Raw genomic sequence first — 20,351 nt, 5'->3', positions numbered from 1 at the left:
TGTGTGTGTGTGTGTGTGTGTGTGTGTGTGTGTGTGTTTTATTCAATGTGTATTGGTAAAAAATGTAAACATTGAGAAAAAACTGGTGCTCCTTAAAGAGAATTTTTGTGAGATGAAAGTGCTCAGTTTTAAGTTACTGATGACCCTTGTCATGTTTCACTGCCAGAAATGCAATGAAGAAGCAATTGATCCACAGGAGACTTGCAACCACTAACACCAAAGTCCACAAATTGCTGTGTAAATAAATGAATAAATAAATAAATAAATATGAACAATAAAAAATGCAAGATTTGTAATAAGGAAAAAGAAGAAAATTAAGTGAAAGGAATGCATTTGCTGCTGTGTATGGAAAATATATAGGATGAAGATGACACATTAGCTGTTGTGTTTGTGGATGTGAGAAAATTCATGGTCTAAGCTTGCTGGCACCATCAAGTAAGGTGTGGTCTGTGGAATGGGTTGAGAGCCCTGAACATTATTATGTTAATCAAGAAAACATTACTTGAAGTGATCATTTGAAGAGAATTTCAATGCTACTATATACAACATGTTGTTGTAAAGTTTGTATAAGTTATATTTTAATGATCAAGGTACAGTAGAAATTGTCAGTAACTAGAGGGGCTGGTTATGGGTTTGAGAGGTGAAAAAACAGGTGTTGCAACTGGGATGAAACAGTAATTGAATGTTCTGGGCTGGATAATGTCTGAGGATGAGGGAAATCCTGTTTGTAGTAGAAGAGAAGATGTTTAAGTAAGACGAAGGTCATTTTAGGGTCAGAAATTGAAAGTGAGAAGTAGTAAAAAAGGCCATTTAAATGGAAGGAGGGTTGCCTGGCTGAATGAATGAAATATTCTTTGAACAATTATGGTATATATCTTGTATTTATGATTTGATTAAAATCTGTTTATTTTCAGATGTAGATGAATGTAGCAATAATTCACTCAACAATTGTTCACAAAATGCTAATTGTCGCAACTTTGGTGGTGGATACAACTGTAGTTGTAAGTCTGGCTTTGCTGGAGATGGTATAATGTGTAAAGGTTTGTATGATTTTAATAACAAATGAACTTGCATTTTGAAAAATAAAGAAAATAAGACATGTTGCCTGATGAAACATTTCTGAAAGGAACAGCAGAAATTCATATCCTTGTGATGAGGTTGTCTGATGGATAGTTAATGGATCAAAATAGTGTTGGAGATACTGATATTTTTATTCTCTTATTTCTCTTATACTTCCTATATCCATTCTTTTCCAAAAGAACTCCTTATATTGAACTCTACTATTTCCCTCCAGTTAACTCTCTCATATTGTCACTAATGAAGGGATATCCCAGAAACAGCTGTAAGACTACCTTTCTCTTTATAAATGTCCTTACTGAAACACAATACATTTAGATGTCATTCACAGCTAATACAACAAATGCTTATGCTTTAATTTACAAACAATTAAAATAAAAACATTTTCTTTTAGTTTTATTTTGCTATCATCAGGGATTTCAGTTTCATTCTTTTGTCAGCCATAAAGCAAAAGAAAAAGAAATCACCATTTTCTTGAAAATCTTTGAAAAATTACATAAAGATAAATGTGATAAGTGCTTATTAGAAAACTTAGCCAAATATTTTTTTAGCTGAAAAATGTTTTATCACCAGAATCTTAAACTGAAACAGCATTTTAAAAAATAAAAAGTTTAGGAAGGTATAACAATGCAATATAGAACAAAAAATGGACTGTATACCTGTTGTAACTTGGTAAACTGTAGTCCGATGATATTTTGGAATTAGAATTCCATCTTCAGATCTTATTTGCTGGAGTCTCTGCTATAAACTGTTTTCCAACGGTTTTTCTTTTTTCTGAAGCGTCTCAGGAGTGGTCTCACAAAGCTTCTTCTGGAATTCCCCATGAGAAGTGCGTGAGGTCGGCTGTTTCAATCTCGTGCGTGTTGTGTTGAAACATCTGTGGCGCTACTTCTAAATTGTGTTATACGTGCAGCTTCTCTTTTTTCCTTTCTTTCTTTTTTTTTTTTGCCCTTCTTTTTTTGTTGTAAACAATATATGAGCATGTTATTAAGAATTAAACTACACACATCCAGATGTAGCTAAATGATATGTTGATTACCAACTTCCATCCTGTTGTTAATTTGGGGTCCTAGTCTAACGTTATCCAAACTTCTTATGCCATTTTAAAATTTAGATCTTTAATATTAGAATACATTTTATGATTTTTGTGGGGGTCAACAAAATAGTTTTAAATATTAAAGAATGATATTTTGGTGTTAGATATCTGAGCTTTTGTTAAAATCTAAATTGTTTTAAGGTAAATGGAATGTAAATAGATTTTTCCACCAATAAAGAGATTTATCTGGTGAATATGTTTTTGAAAGTAATTCTCTTTAATTAGATATTTCTTGTAAAAGAATTTTCCCATTTATTATCACACAAGCTTTCAGTCTTTCTCAGTCTTCCTCAATTATAAAAAACATTTGCTTTTTCAACTCATTTTAAATACATGTTCTTTTTATACTAACTTTCTCTCTCTCTCCCTTTCTCTCTCTCTCTCTCTCTCTCTCTCTCTCTCTCTCTCAAAGAACGAATAACATGGTACCGTAGACTGCAGGTAGTAAGCCCACTATGCATGCAAGACTCCAGGAACTCCAACAAAACTTGTGATAAAGAGAAATAATAATAATAATAATAATAATAATAATAATGGTTTCAAATTTTGGCACAAGGCCAACAGGTTTTTGGGAGGGCTAAACTAATTAAATCAACCCCAGTGTTCAACTGGTACTTATTTTATCAGCCGTGAAAGAGATGAAAGGCAAAGTCACCTCCTGTGGAATTTGAACTCAGAACATAAAGATGGATGAAATTTCACTTAGCATTTTGCCTGGCATGCGAATGGTTCTGCCAGCTCACCAATGATAATAATCCTTTCTCCTTTAGGCACAAAGCCTAAAATTAATTGAGGAAAAGGAGCCAGTCACTTATCTTGACCCAAGTGCGTAACTGGTACTCATTTTATTGACTCTGAAAGGATGAAAGGCAAAGTTGACTTTGGCAGAATTTGAACTCAAAATGTAAAAATGGATGTAATGCTGCTAAGTATTTTGTCTGGCACACTAGCTACTAATGCAGAAGGATTTAACAAAAATGGACTTGAGAGTGCTCATGAATTCTGATCAAGAACAGCCAATGAGAGAGAAGAAACCCTACTCTGCATGGAATTACATGGTCAGTTCCACCGTGACACCAACAAATTAAAAGACCAGGAAGCATCATGGAGGTGGCTTAACAAAGGTGACCTCAGGAAGAATACTGAAAGCCTAATCATCGCTGCCCAGCACCAGGCTTTGAATACCAACTCAGTCAAAAAGAATATATACCACACAAGTGCATCGGACCTCTGCAGAATGTGTGGGAAGAGGGTCGAAAGCATGACTCACATTGTTAGTGCTTGTGAAAGTCTTGCACAGAAAGATTACAAGTGTAGACACGACAAGGTAGCTCAAAACCTCCACTGGCTAATATGCCGTAAGTATGGATATGAGGTTACGGGTGCTTTGTACCAACATATACCGGAAACGGTAATGGACGAAAAGGGGAAGCCAAAAGTCCTCTGCGACTTTGACTTCCAGACAGACAAAGTATTAGAGCACCGAAGGCTGGATATAGTAAACAAGAGTGCCCAATAATCTATGTGGCAGTGCCAGGAGATCACCATATTATCATGAAAGTAAGAGAAAAGGTTGATAAACATGGGGATCTGAGAATTGAGATCGTAAAGATGTGGCAGCTACGAGAGTCAAACATAGAGGTTATCCCTATTGTCATCGGAGTATTGGGTTCAATACCACCCAATCTGAAAAAAAAAACATCTGAAAACCTTAGAAATACCCTATAATCTAGATGTATTGCAAAAGTCAGCATTACTTGAAACTGCACGCATATTGCATAAAGTACTGTCTATTTGAGGTCCTTGTTGTGACTTGACAAACAGTACAAACTCCCGGTTGACACAATATCTTCAATCAACAACCACGGTATTGTATTCTGCGGATGTCTATGATAATAATAATAATAGTAACTAGCAGGGCCTGTCAAAATCCTACAGTGTAAGTTAGCATATTTGAAAACATTGTTGTTAAATACAAGCAAGATATTTCAAAAAATTCTTTTGAAATCCTGCCGTTTAATCAAAACTGTACTTCTAAATATAACTCAAATGAACTTAGAAGGTGTTTCTTATTTTCCTTCTTTTGATATGCTTGACAGATATGATGTGCTTTATAGTTTAAGGAAATAAAAGATGAATTAAAATCATAAAACTTATTTGTGGTGTGTGTGTACTCTTTATTTGTTTCAGTCATTTGATTGTGGCCATGCTGGAGCACCAACTTTAGTCGAGCAAATCGACCCCAGGACTTATTCTTTGTAAGCCTAGTACTTATTCTATCGGACTCTTTTGCTGAACCGCTTAGTTACGGGAACGTAAACACACCAGCATCGGTTGTCAAGCAATGTTGGGGGGACAAACACAGACACGCACACACACACACACACACACACACACACACATGCATATATACAATGGGCTTCTTTCAGTTTCTGTCTACCAAATCCACTCACAAGACTTTGGTTGGCCCAAGGCTATAGTAGAAGACACTTGCCCAAGGTGCCATGCAGTGGGACTGAACCCGGAACCATATGGTTCGTAAGCAAGCTACTTACCACTACGCCTATATATAGAAGAAACTACATTTTTTCACTGTCCAACCACCACTAAGGCTCAGTCAAAATTATTTACCCAATGAGACTATTTTCATTTCTTTTCATTTCAGTTCAGCTACTTATCTACTTGTATATCTGTTAATATATCAATCTATCTGCATATCTGTTGAAAATATCTGTATGCTCATCTACATATTTGTCTATCTATCTATCTATTATCTACCTATAATTTATCTATTTATCTATCTCTATCTATCATTCTATCTATTTATCCATCCATCCATCCATCCAGTAGCTATCATCCGTCCATCCATCTACACAAAACCATACTGCATCTCATCTAGGCTAACTCTCTTCCTAATTAATTAAGCTATGACTTTTGCTATAACTTTTATGATCTCTGTACTTCTGTACTCTGTAATTTGTTGTTGTCACTCCGTCGCTTACGACGTTGAGGGTTCCAGTTGATCCGATCAACGGAACAGCCTGCTCATGAAATTAACGTGCAAGTGGCTGAGCACTCCACAGACACGTGTACCCTTAACATAGTTCTCGGGGATATTCAACGTGACACAGTGTGACAAGGTTGACCCTTTGAATTACAGGCACAACAGAAACAGGAAGTAAGAGTGAGAGAAAGTTTTGGTGAAAGAATACAGCAGGGTTCGCCACCATCCGCTGCCAGAGCCTCGTGGAGCCTTAGGTGTTTTCGCTCAATAAACACTCACAACGCCCAGTCTGGGAATCGAAACTGCGATCCTATGACCGTGAGTCCGCTGCCCTAACCACTGGGCCATTGCGCCTCCACCCTCTGTAATTACATAAACTGTAAAAATGTAGACTATATAAACAAAGCTGTAGAATACATAATGTGTAGAATGGTAACCAGAAATCTTGTTAGTTATTTCTACAGACATTCTTTAGAAATTAGAGTTAGCACTGATCTTTTGCTACAACATTTCGTATTGAGACATCAAGGGAAACAAACAGTGAGATCAAAGACAAAAATGTGTAATGAGTGTATATGCCATATTTTGGTGGGGGTTCTTGCCCCTTCATCAGTACCCATCTAACCCATTCTCACCTCCAAACACATTGCTTGTATTGCTATCGCATACAGCAGTGTTAAGCTATTGGATATACCAATTTACATATTAAAAGCATTTCTGAGGCTGGTATGTAAGCATTAAGGACTTGTAGGTACGTGACATTTCATTATGCAACCATGGTATACTATAAAGTATATTAAATGTTAGGGTTAGGGTTATTAAATGTTTTTATAAGTCAACACCATGTTCTACTGTGTTAGCAGAGCATTTTACATTATTTTGTTAAGGTTATTTCTACAGATATTCTATAGAATAAACAGAAAGGGTGTAGAATATAGAAACTTACAGGGTATAGAATGTAGAAACATAAAGAGTACAGAATATATTGATATAAATGGTATAGAATTTATAGACCCATTGGGTATAGAATAATAAGCACAAAGGGCTTGGAATAAAATGACAACAGCTATAGCACTGTAAATCAAAATTACTAAATATTATATCTAGTCACTCTGTTTTCTTTTCTTCTATCCCACCTAAACTCTTTTTATTATCTTTGTTTCATTACTCTTATTAACATTTTCACTTTATTTATTTTATAGATGTTGATGAGTGTTTTCAAATGTATTATCCTTGTTCAGAAATGGCTATTTGCAAGAATACAATTGGAAAATTCGATTGTATATGTACTGAAGGATACGGTGGAAATGGGTCATATTGTATAGGTAACTACTGTTTTTTTTTTTAGATATTTTCTTCCAACTGACCCTGTCAGAATTCCTTCTATTGTATCTGCATTAAATGTATTTATTTGTAGGTGTGTCATTGTTCGAGAGATTAGGGTTGCTAATATTGACAAGTTACCAAGTTTACTGATGGCACACTTCTGCAGTTGGCATGAAGGGGCTCTTTGGAACTTATAGTACTGATGCCCTGACAAATGCACCCAGTACACTCTGTAAATTAGTTGGTGTTAGAAAGGGTGTCTAGTTGTTGAAATCCTGCCAAAAATGAGACATGAGAATAATGCATGATCATCCAACTCATTCATTCCTGTTGACTCATTCTATTCATGGAAAATGGATGTGAAATTGTGATGAAGATGATGGGGATCATCATCATCATCATCATCATCATCATCATCATTATTATCATTTTCTTGATGGAATGGGTTGGACAGTTTGGCAGGAACTGGCAAGACTTGGAGCCACACTAGATTCCATTATTTTGACATGGTTCCTGCATGTGGATGTCCTTCCTAATGCCAACCATTTTACAGAGTTTACTGGGTGCTTTTTATATGGCACCAGCACTGGTAGGGTCACCAAACACCTTGTAAGACAAAAACTATCGACTGGGATGTGGGGGTAGTAGTATAAAGGGGTGTGTGGCCTGGTGTCAGTTGAGAAATTGAAGGTATAGTGGGGACAGTCATGCATGACTTGCTGTAGAGTAGATACCTGGATACCCCAACTGGGAAGGGAAGGAGGGTGAGTTGAAGAGTAAGATAAAGGGAGTGATAGGGAGAGAGATGGTGATGAAGATGTGTTAGACACAATGTTCAAAGAGTATTGGGAGTGGTGAGAGTAGATGAGGTGATACAGGGGTTTGGAGTAGGTAAGTAGACATAAACGAGGTGACTAGCTAATGATGGAGAGAAATATTGGCGTTGGAGTTGATGAGTGTGGGCATTGAGGTTGATAGCAGGTAAGTGAGGTGTTAATGATGGAGAAACACAGAGAGAAGAGAAGGTGGAGATGGCAGGTTGGGGGAAGATAATGGGAAATGGAGGTGATTTGCAGTAGGGTGGGGTGATGGGTGATGTAGTATGTGCTTATTCTGGTCTCAAGTAATAGAGAAGTAATGAGTGTTAGGGGATGAAATGTGTGTGGGAGGAGGGTTTGAGAGGGCAGAGAGGATGGTGGAGCAGAGACCCTCGCAGACAAGTGTTACCAAGGTGGTTTTAATATATTAACTCCATGGTGAACAGTTCTTCTTCAGTGCAGCAAGGTGCCAGATATCTTAGAATTTTGTCATCTCCTTCATAAGGTTCAGCATCTTGAGATCAATCTTCAATACTTGATCCAATGTCTTCCTGGGCCTTCTTCTTTCACAAGTTCCACCATCTACTTTAAATAGTGATCAATGATGATAATAAATACTTTGTGCAAACAATGTGAGAACAAGCACACACGGACACACACACACACACACATATTTCCTCATTGTTTAAAGTTAACTTTTCCATGCTTCATGGGTCAGATGGAAATAATAAGGCAGATTTTTTTATGGCTGGATGCACTTGCTGTCGTTACCCCTCACCCATTTCTAAGCAAGGTAATATTTCCCCATAAGCAAACAAATTTTTCAGGAAAAAATGGAAACAAACAAGACATATATAATATGTAAAATATATGCGCGTGCACACACACACACACACACATGCACACACACACACACACACACACACACACACACACACACACACACACATGGTGGGCAGTGGCAGAGGAGCAAGCTGGCAAAATCATAAGAGCACTGGCAAAAAATGCTTAGTGGTATTTCTAATAGCTTGTTACACTCTGGGTTCAAATCCCACATTGGTCAATGTTTCCTTTCGTCTTTTCTGCATTCAATGAAATAAAGGATCAGCCAAATACTAGGGTCAGTTCAATTGATTAACTTCTCTTAATTACTGGTTTAATTAATTAGAGTCTAGTAATATAAACATGTTTTGTAACCATGACCTTTAGTATTTGTCCAGATCACTTCTATATTAAGTTTTCCTTAAGAAATCTCCAAGAAATCTTAAATCTATAGATAATAGCAGAATATTTTAATAATTTATTTGTTGTAGCTGTTTAGTAAGTAATTAGAGGTGGAATTGTGTTCAGAATACTCTGTCAAATGTAACACATATTTCAATTGCTTTATATTCTGTACATTATTTACATTATTTACATTGGACAGATATGTGTCCTTATCTTGTTTGTTGCTACCTCAACGTTTCGGCTGATTTACTCCCCAGCCTTCATCTGGTGTCCTGGTAGAATTTGTAACCCAACCCTGGGTTCTCATTCCTAAGGTATTTTTTTTACTTATGTTGATATTATTATTGCTGTTGTTGTTGTTGTTGTTTATTCAAAGCACTGCCTGGAATTGAACTCAAAATCTTGGGGTTAGTAGCCCATGCTTTTAACGATAACACTATATGCCTGTGGGCAATTATAGAGTAATTATAGGACTCATATACCTAATATTTTTGTATCCTTCCTTAAAATTATGTAGGGAAAAATGGAGACCACCCTCCCCCTGTGGGATGAAGTTAAAATAATAGACAGGAAACACCATTGGAAAATACGAAAACTAAAAGAGGCAGCACATATGGTAGGACATAATAACCTCCTAAGCAGACCGAGTGCAGATATGAGTAGAATATGGGAAGCGGTATTAAGGAAGGGTAAAAAATATTAGGTTTATAAGCCCTAAAATTTATTCTGTAATTGCCCACGGGCATATAGCATAATGGTTAAGAGTGCGTGCTACTAACCCCAGGATTCTGAGTTCAGTTCCAGGCAGTGCCTTGAATAAACAATAACATCAGCAAAAAAATATCTTAGGAATGAGAACCCAGGGTTGGGTTCAAAATTCTACCAGGACACGTGATGAAGGTTGAAGAGTGAATCAGCCAAAACATCGTGGTAACAACAAGCAAGATGAGGACATATATCTGTCCAATGTAAATAATGTAAATAATGTACAGAATTCCTCATCTCTGAAATATAGAACAATAACCCTGCTTTATCTCATAGCATTAAGATTTCACTGATGTGATTGTTTATTTTTGCAATGACATTGTAAGGTAGATGCGAGAGGCCAGATCTGACCAATTTGAACATAAAATAGGTAAAATATTTGGTTTAAATGCCAATTGGTTAAAGCAGGTGGACTATGATATGTTGATAATTTAAAACTCACATTCAGGTGTATGCATGTGTGTATCAGCCACACATTGGATGACAAGGTGGTTGAATTGACGGGGCTATTAAAGTGAAAAAACAGGCTTAAAAAGACTGAAAGAGAACTATATATCAGGTAGTTAGAAGGGAAGCTAGGAGACGGATATATTTAGCCAGCAGAGAAGCAGAAAGGAAGAAGTCTACCAATGTTTTGCTGCATGAGGGCCAGTGACTTAAGGCATTTCGGTTTACAAGACAGTATGTTAGAGAAAATTGTGAGGTTGTAGGAGAGAAGTGTGTTTCCATGGATGATGGTTCACCTGCACTTGGTGGTTCTGCAAAGAAAGAGACTTGAAAGTGCCACTACGAAAGGTTGCTAAATGTGTAGAATGCAAAGGAGAAGGAGAGTCAGCCTAATGTGGTCCCAACTGAGAGACCCATTATCTGAATTGATAGTATCTTAGTAGATAAAGCAATGAAGAATTTGGTAGATAAAGCAATGAAGACAGGGAAAGCTCACAATCAATAAGTGGTTGGTGATAGCTGTACAAGCCATGAACAATGATGCTGTCAGTAGGGTGAAAGCCAGCAATGAGTATAGAAATGTACAGGTAGAAATACACCAAGGATTGGTTCTCAGCCTCCTCTTGTTTATCATAGTCCTCCAGGCCATAACAGAGAAATTTAAAACTAGCTACACTTGGAAGTGCCTTTACACTGATCACCTTGTTTTTATAACTGAATCATTACCAGAACTATGGAAGAAATTTCAGGTATGGAGGCAAGGTCCGAAATCAAACGGCCTTAGAGTTAATTTAGGAAAGACCAAAGTCCTAGTAAGTAGGAAAATAAATGAATTTCTAATTCCCTCAGGAAGATGGTCCTGCTCAATATATAGAAAAGGTGTAGGTTGAAATTCTATACATTGTATACAGTACAAGCTATGGACACACAAGAAGAGCAGCAGTATGATAGTAAGGTTAGCAGAGAAAATAGTCTTTGTGTGTGGCAGAAGAATGTCTTTGTGTGTGGCACTGAGAATGTACAGAAAATAGACTTCCTCAAATGTCCAGGGTGATCCTTAGAAGTAGTAGACAGTTTCTATTACCTAGGTAAGTTAGTAATGGAGAATGGCAAGGGACCATTCTGGCAATTTGCTGTGCTTGAGAAGACAAGCTAAATAAAAAGGGGCCATCCTTACATACAGGCAGGCCCTTCACAGGCATCAACACAGCTCACAAACTCACACAGTTTCCTTTATCAAACTCACTCATGATCACTGCAGGCCCCTCCACTTTCCTTCACATGCCTATCTGTACACTTTCCATGCTCCCACATATCTACCATACCCATCCTCAGCCTCTCTCACCCCTTCCTTTCTCTCCTTGGCCTACTGAGGTAGCTAAGTATCCCCTCTGTAGTAAGATAGCTATCTCTGTCCCTCTTTTATACTCTAACCTCTCACCTGGTGCACAACTTCTTCATTTGGTTCCACTCCCTCTCTTAGCTGAGAGGTCTTTGTCTTACATGTTACTCGATTCTGCTGGTGCTGGTGCCACATAAAAAGTGCCTGAGGCAGCTTAATAACTAACTCTTTCTCATTCTGATTAAAGTATAATTGATACAGAAGCACTATTTAAGAAAGGAAAATAACTAGTCACTGTTCTGTCTAACAAGTTTTCTGCTAAATTTAGTGAATTCCATATTAACTGCTCATATGGGTGAATACAAATAATTTTCATATTAGTCTGGTTGTCACTTAGTTTATTTTATTTTTATTTATTCATTTTTATCTTTTCAGATATTGATGAATGTACCGATCGTACACATAAATGCTCAGAATTTGCTAAATGTACCAATAATGTTGGTGGATATAATTGTGACTGCAATGATGGTTTTGTGGGGAATGGCTTCAATTGTTTAGGTTAGTATAATTTGATTTATTTTAAAAATGTGAGTGTCAAATCAGATATGAACAACATTTAAAAGGATGATAAAAGTTTATTAGAGTAAAAAGTCAACAGTAAAAAACTGAAAAGGCAAGTGTCTGTAAAACATCAGTAAAAGTACTGAACTATTATGCTGTCATAATGAAAAGTAAGACTTAATCAAAAAATCTATGCTGCTATTTAATAAATTCTCTAATTTGTCATTGTATTTTTTTTTCTTTTTTCAATGTACCATCATCATCATCCTTTAATATCTGCTTTTCATGCTGGTATGGTTTAGACAGTTTGTACTGAGGACTGGCAAGCCAGGAGGCTGCACCAGGTTCCAATCTGATCTGGCAGTGTTTCTACAGTTGGATGCCCTTCCTAACGCCAACCACTCCAAGAGTGTAGTGGGTGCTTTTTACATGCCACTGGCACGGGGGACAGTCAGGCGGTACTGGTATCGACTATGCTCGAATGGTGCTTTTTACGTGCCACCAGCACAGGAGCCAGTTAGGTGGTACCAGCATCAACCATGCTTGAATGGTGCTTTTCACGTAACACATATTTTTAAAGAACATTTCTGTGGACCGTGTGCTGGAAATTCTACTGCTGATATTTCCAATCAGATTCTTATAATTAGTGGAAACTCAGAATTTCATTCCTGTGGATGTACCACTTCATACCCAGGAATTTGACTGTCCACAGGATGTATAAAATAAATAATTCAAATATCCCAGTGTGTGTGTGTGTGTGTGTGTGTGCTTGCATGCATAGCTTCTATAACAGGTCATGCCTCATCGGCATATGGTTGACATGAAAGTTTTATATAGATATGGAGAATATATGAGGTTTGATCAAAAAGAATCTGGACTATTGCCATAGTTATGAAGCTAAAGCACACAGAGGGAAGCCACAAAGATTGGTCTCGAACACTGCCGTGCATGCACACTAAGTTTTAACGTTCTAGTTCACTTGCACTGTTTGGAAGGAAGGTGTGTAGTGTATGATCATTACATTAACCATGACAGAGAAAATTGTCATGGCGATACCAGCTCAGAGGCCTACGCAAAGTTGCAGAAAGTATATGGAGAGGAGTGTAATGGCTGCACACAAATTCACGAGTGGTTCAAATGTTTACAAGATGGCTGAAAAAATGTTGATATTGACAAACGTTCTGAGAAACGTGCAACCAGCAGAACTGAGAAAACATCACAGACGTGCATGCAGCGGTGAGGGGAAACTGCCATATCACCATCCGTGAGTTATCAGAGGATGTGCAGACTAGTTATAATTTAGTTCAACCCATTATCACTGAAGATTTGATTATGAGATACCTGTCTGCCAAGTTTGTGCCCAAACTGCTTTCAGCTGACCAAAAAGAAACTCAGGTTTCAGCTGTACAAGATCTTGATTGTGTTGAGAACAATGAAAATTTTTTGAAAATTTTGCGTAAGCCTCTGAGCAGGTATCGCCAAGCTTTTGGCTAAATTTGATGCGGATTCTCTGCTCAACTTTCTCTATCATGGTCAGTGCAATGATCACATGCTACACACCTTCCTTCCAAGCACTGCTGTAAACGGAGCTAACATTCTGTGAGCTAGCATGTTAAAACTTAGTGCACATGCACAGCAGAGTACAAAGTCAATCTGTGCCAAGCAGCTTTACTGTGCATGCTTTAGCTTCGTTACTATGGCAACACTCCAGATACTTATTGATCAGACCACATATAACACATTTGAATTTTTTTCTGAATTGTCATGTTACTTTTGTGATTTTATTTCATAGAAAAACCAATGGTTGATTATAAAACTGAAGTTCAGGTGCAACAGAATAAGTTGTATGGACCTTATTTCGTAGACCTAAAAATTACAGCTTTTGATCGTATCTATCAGAATATTTATGTGAGTTACAATTTGATTTTTATCCACACATATTGATTACAATATTTTAGTAAACATAAATATTTCTTGTTTGCTTTTTATACATGACATAACAAATCAGATGTGGTCTTTTTTATCTTAGTATCTTAGCCTTTATGTAAACATGGTAGAATAAGTTGACGTTTTAACTTTTAAAAACCACAACTACATACTACCTGATCTTTCTTTCTTTCTCTTTATCGCCATTTTCCTCTTTTTACATTTTTCATTGTTATTTCGACTCATTTTTTTATTATTGTTATTTTCTTGTAAAATTTCTTGCAATTTTTAACTTGAATTTTCCTTACTAAATTATGTCTCTGATATTATCTTTTCATCTTGACTTTATTTTTTTTTACCTGGCACTTTTTTTTTTATCATATTAAGTTTCCCTTGCTCATCAGGACATTTTAAAATCTTATTTTCTTTTTACACAAAGCCCTCATCATTTGTTGATTACTATATCCTTACAATTCTATCCTCCTTTACTCTCTCAGCTTCTCTTTTTTTAAAATTTTTGCTTCCTTGCTTTTACTTCTATTTCTTCTCTCATCTTCCAACTACCACGTTTGTCCCTCCAGAGTTAGTCTCCATTACAGCCTACCTCTTTTCATTCAAAACAAAAAGGCCCTTTGAAAAGTTAAAATTCTATTTCTTGTTTCATCTCGCTAAAATTATTTGTGCTTTGAATTTTATTTAATTGGATTTTGCTTATACAGAACATCACTAGTACTCTCTACTTCTTGTATACTCCACTTCTTTCTTGCCTAAATCATCCAACTTTGACTAAGTTTCTGAAAAACTGAACTTGCAATTCCTGATAGAAAAAGGATGAAGATACATAACCTTTCACAGCCCTTTGCAAGAACCTAACTTTTCTTATTTCTTTTGATGCTAATCATCAAAAATATTTAAAAAGTTGGATAAAAATTCTAACCCTAAACCAATAAAATAAAGAGTGTGTAGGGCACTGCCTAAGGATTTGTGACATGAACTGTAGACAGGAACTTTGTTGTGGGCTAACTAGGAAGCTGGTCTGTGGCGAAGTTGACTTCCAGTTAAGTAGGCTTTCTATTCTAGCTGAAGTTGACTAGCAGCTGTCGCTCTCATGTATTTAACTGAATAAATCTTTTGTTAACAAAATCTGGGCATCCGTTAATTTTTTTTGTGTATAGCTTAACTAAGCTATAACTGGTGATCCCACAGAAGAACGACAGCTTTCGCTTTGCACATCAAAGTAAACAGAAAATAAAAGAAACATAGCAAGCAATTACACAACAGCACTGAAGCTACTACAATTGTGGCTGAAAAGGGCTGAGCTATGGTTTGCACAGGTGGAAACACAATTCAACGTACACAAAATAACTTCGGACCTAATGAAATATTCTTACATAGTAGCGACACTGGATGAAGACACAGCAACGAGGGTACAGGATATTTTAACTCAACTCTCAGCAACGCACAAATACAATACATTAAAAGCAAGCTGGTGGATACATTCCAGAGGAGCAAACGGGAAGCAGCAGCCAAGATACTGGAGGAGGAATTGGTTCCCCCCAGTGAATCACCTTCGGTTTTTTTTTAAGGAAATATTTCTTCACAAGTTACTACCCCAGGTTCAGGCCCCATAACTCAGACCGAGATCAAAGACTTGTGGTAGTTAGTGAAAGCATTTTTTATCCAGTGGTGTTTTGATGAACACCATAGGGTCAGCCCTGAGACATGGTAGAGTTAAGCAAGATGACATGTGCTTCTACCACACAAAGTTCAGGAAAAAGACTATGAAATACAAACAACCATATAGTTTCAGGACCCCTTTGCCATTGGCCCAGGAAAACTCTAGAGCTAGCTGCCATTGAATGCTCTGGTGGCCAGCAGACATGATAACTGCTCCTCTATGTCTGCAATTGACGCTCTGGACGTAGGTTCCTAATCCACACAAAAGCAGAAGTCAATATGATCCCAGTGTTGGCAAGGGACCTCTGTTATGGAAAGTGAGGCGATTATGGAAAGCAAGGCCAACCTTCAATGGCCACCAATGGCTCCACAATTGAGATATACGGTCACCACATCCTTTCCCTCAACATTGGCTCACGAAAATACATATGAGCATTTACCATCACTGATGTCCATCAGCCCATTATCATCAACAGCAACACATATGTTTCCGTGTCTCTGGCAACATCTGCACATGCCACCTCTCCCACATAGCAACCGTCTCTCAGACCAAGAACAAATTCTTGAATCTCCTTGTGAGCCTGCCCAATCTCACTACCCCAACATTCTTCAAACCACCTACAGCCTGCCACGGGGTGACACACCACATCCCCAACACCAGCTCCACCCCCACCCACCCCATGTGCACAGCCACACACATCATCTCTCACCAGACAAACTTGCTATTGCAAAGGCTGAGTTTGACAATATGGAAGCATTGGGTATAGTTTGCCAAGTAGTCCCTGGTCGTCACCCCTGCATGTGGCACTGAAACCCAGCAGAGATTTTCACCCTTGTGGAGATTACCACCATCTCAGTGCAGATACAACACTCAACTGCTACCCCATTCTGCACATACAGGACTTCTCAGCCCAGCTAACTGAGTGCTTGGTTTTCTCAAAGGTCGACCTCATTCGAGGTTACCACCAAATACCAGTACAAGATGATGATGTGCCAAAAACTGCTGTCATCAGTCCTTTTGGGCTGTATGAATTCCTATGTGCACTCTTTGGCCTGAAAAATGCAACAGTCCTTCCAGCACTTGATCGACACCATGGACATCCAACTCCTAGCTGGAAAGGGCAATACAGTTGCCTACACACTCTCTCATGCCCCTACTTGCTCTCACACCTACCTAGCCCCAATAACAGAAGGCCTGAATTACAAGGTTATGGCTGCAACCCAACTGATAGTGGATGGGATCAGGGCCTATTGCACTGCCATCACGTCATTTTCCTTGCAGGATGTGCACTTTGGTTCCAATGGCACAACCCTGTTGTGTGATGTATTCACTGGGAAGCCTTGACCAATCGTCCTATTAGCTTGGTGCAGGAAAGTTTTCAATATCATTCACAGACTGTGTCACCCAGGTACTAGATCCACATGGCACCTGCTGTCAAGCAAATTTATCTGGCCCAGTATGATCAAGAAAACTGAGGAGTAGACTAAGAGCTGTATCCCCTGTCAACAAGCCAACATCCATCAGTGCACCAAAGCATCCCTCGGCAACTATGAACCACTACAAGCCTGTTTCAGTCACGTCAACATTGACCTTGTCAGCTCCCTACCACCTTCACAGGGTTGCTCGTACCTTCTGACCTTGGTAGACTGCTACACTCATTGGCCTGAGGCTATCCCTTTCTGCAGCATGGAAACGCAAGAAGTCAGACAAGCCTGCATCACAAACTAGATTGCCCATTTCGGTGTCCCAGACAGCATCTGATCTGATCGGGACCCACAATTCACCTCAAAGCTGTGGAATGACATGTGTGACCTTTTTGTAATCACAATGAAGTGCACAACAGCCTACCATCCACAGGCCAACGGGTTAGTGGAGAGATTTCACTGCTGCCTGAAGGAATCCCTGACAACCAGACTTAACAGGTTTTATTAGATTGGTCATCTTCCATGGGTGATACTGGGAATTGGCACCACCCCAAAGGAAAATCTTAACACTTCTTCTGCCACAGAAATGGTGCATGGTGCCTTTCTTACAATGTCAGGAGAGTTTCTTCCGAACACAAAATGAGACTCAGATGTCAAAAGATAACTCGCACAACTGAGAGACAGTGTGGGCCACTTGTGCCCTATTCCCATGCCAAAAGATGGTACACCCAGATCATGTGTACCAGGGGGAGCTATATGTAGGGCACTGTCCAAGGATGAACTGTAAACAGGAACTTTGTTGCAGGCTAGCCAGGGAGCTGGTTTGCGGTGAAGTCGACTTCCTGTTAAGCTGACTTTCTATTCTAGCAGGAGTTGACTAACGGCTGTTGCCTTCATGTATTTAACTGAATAAATCTTTTGTTAACACAAACTGGGTTTCTGTTAATTTTTTTGTGTACAGCTTAACTAAAGCTATAATAGTTCAATAAGTTCATTTGTTATCAAGCCTTGCCTTTCATCTGAGAGTAAAGATAATAGAAAGGCACTGGCACTGACTTTATTGAGCTTCACTCTTCATTATCACTTGTTTCTTCAGATGGCATATTTACTTTATATAGAACTCCTTATTTCTTGATGAGTTCATTTTAAGGTGAGGATTGAAATTACGATTGTATGAATTAGTTTAAGGGTTATGATCAGCTTATCCACATTGCCCCTGTTCATGTTCTTTATTCAGCTGATTTTGTCTGTCTTTTTTATGCTACTGAGAAATCATTTCATCTGCTTTGTAGGTTAGTGCCAATGGTTACATCGCTTTTGGTGAAAAAAGTTATGCACAACCAGGAGATGGAACTTTCCCTGAAGCTTCTCCTATTTTGGCTCCATTTTGGACAGCTTTTGATGTTGCTGCCCCTGGGAAAATATTCATTGATAGTTATGAATATTGTAAAGATAAAAAACTATTAAATAGAATTGGTAACATGGTACCGCCTACCTTTCATGCTAAACGAGCTGTTGTTGTGACATGGCAAAATCTCTCCCCTTATCCTGCATCTGAATTTGGAAATGAAGTAAGTTTTAAATACACTTTAATTTAAATTTCTTCTGTATGATTAATTTAAACACTTGTGTTCAACAAAAGGTGATCTGTTAGATTTTCATAATTCAAATAAATTTTCCTTTATTCATTTATTTATTTATTTATTTTCAGTTTTTTAAGGATTCTTGTTAAAATAACACCATATAAGATTATCTAACTAAAACTTTGAAAAGCCTTCTCATGAAATCAATTATTTTCTATCAAAAAGAAAATCTCAATCCCTAACTGTTTATTGTTGCCAGTTCTTATCATCATCATCATCATTTAACATCCATCTTCCATGCTGTCATAGATTGGATGGTTTGACAGGCACTAGCAATACCAGGAGCATCAGCAGGTTTCATAATCTGTTTTGGCCTGGCTTCTACAGGTAGGTGCCCTTCCTAAAGCCGACCACTTTATAAAGTGTATTTGGTGCTTTTTACATGGCACCAGCCTTCTGGCTGTTTAAAGTTGTTTAAGATAATTCATGTATCCATTTAATGTCCATTTTCTATGCTAGCAAGGGTTAGAACAGGAGTGAGTTATCTGAGACATGACTTTAGGGCCAGATGTTCTTCATGCCAATCTTTCCTGCTTTTCAAGTAAAGGATTTTTTCTTCCAGAGGTTTTCATAAGCACAGTGCAATCAGTCCTAATGGAATAGCAACAATATGTTTGGGTCAGTGACAAGCAGTGAATAATCAACATTCATATTATAACTTCTTATATAAGCACACACACACACACACACACACACACACACACACAGTGGCTATTCAACTTGTTAGAACTCTCATATTGCTATCTCAAAAAATGGACAAGACACATTGGACAATATAGTCCTGGATATGTTAAAAGGATATATTAAGATGCAAATTGATTAGAAGGAATTTACTCAAGTTACACAGATTATTCATCATCATCATCTTTTTAATGTCCATTTTCCATTCTGACATGAGTTTGATAGTATGACAGTATCCAACAAGTCAGTGTACTCAAATGTCTGCTTTGGCATAGTTTCTACAGCTGGATGCCCTTCCTAATATGCTAATCTTTTTATAGCATATGCTAACTGTTCTGAGTTCGATTCCCAGCAGTGAATTGTATTCTTCAGCAAGATGCTTTATTTCATGTTGCTCCAGTCCACTCAGTTGGCAAAATAAATTGTACCTTGTCACATTCTGTGTCATGTTGGATCTCCCTGAGAACTACATAAAGGGTATGTGTGTCTGTGGAGTACTCAGCCACTTGCATAATAATTTCATGAGCAGGTTGTTCTGTTGGTATTCTGGAACACTCATTGTCATAGCTGATGGAGTACCAGTTATATACTCGGTCCTTTTGAAGGACTTTTGTAGAGCGGTAAGTGACTTTATGCTAGGAAATAAGAAGTTATAATATGAAAGAAGGGCCAAAAACAGGAGATGTTATAAGCTACTCACTTTATAGAAGAGTAGGTGGGAGGGAGCAACTGAGTTGGAGAGAGAAAGAGAGATGGTAGAGACTAGGGTTAGGGTGGGCCCTCAAGGTAGAAGATGAAAAGAAATGAGTGGGTAGAAAAGAATGGGAATGGTAGGGAAGAAGACATTACAAGAGAGTGAGGGATAGTTAGAGATGGAATAGGAGTGGTTGGTGATAGATACAAGGAATAGTGAAGAAGAATTGAAAGGTGGTTGATGATGAATATGAGTTGTAGGGAAGGTAGAGGAGAGTAGGTGATGACTGGCAGTACAGAAAAGGATGAAGAGTAAATTTTTATAATCATCATCATCATCATCATCGTTTAACGTCCGCTTTCCATGCTAGCATGGGTTGGACGATTTGACTGAGGACTGGTGAAACCGGATGGCAACACCAGGCTCCAGTCTGATTTGGCAGAGTTTCTACAGCTGGATGCCCTTCCTAACGCCAACCACTCAGAGAGTGTAGTGGGTGCTTTTACGTGTCACCCGCACGAAAACGGCCACGCTCGAAATGGTGTCTTTTATGTGCCACCCGCACAAGCCAGTCCAGGGGCACTGGCAACGATCTCGCTTGAAAATCCTACAGGAGCCAGTCAGGCGGTACTGGCAACGGCC

The 20,351-nt window shown here is 38.2% G+C and overlaps 1 protein-coding gene across 1 annotated transcript in view; it reads left to right on the top strand.

Moving 5' to 3' along the window:
• Positions 1–20,351, top strand: part of LOC106882610 (mucin-like protein) — a 108,281-nt gene that overhangs the window by 17,777 nt on the left and 70,153 nt on the right. Inside the window, exons 4-8 of the mRNA XM_052968589.1 lie at positions 915–1,040; positions 6,380–6,502; positions 11,538–11,660; positions 13,456–13,571; positions 17,984–18,262. Coding sequence (XP_052824549.1) covers positions 915–1,040; positions 6,380–6,502; positions 11,538–11,660; positions 13,456–13,571; positions 17,984–18,262 — 767 coding nt within the window. The remainder of the gene's footprint in view (positions 1–914; positions 1,041–6,379; positions 6,503–11,537; positions 11,661–13,455; positions 13,572–17,983; positions 18,263–20,351) is intronic.

This window comes from Octopus bimaculoides, chromosome 6, assembly GCF_001194135.2.
Source record: "Octopus bimaculoides isolate UCB-OBI-ISO-001 chromosome 6, ASM119413v2, whole genome shotgun sequence".
Lineage (NCBI taxonomy): Eukaryota > Metazoa > Mollusca > Cephalopoda > Octopoda > Octopodidae > Octopus > Octopus bimaculoides.
This window is presented reverse-complemented; position numbering and strand designations above follow the sequence as displayed.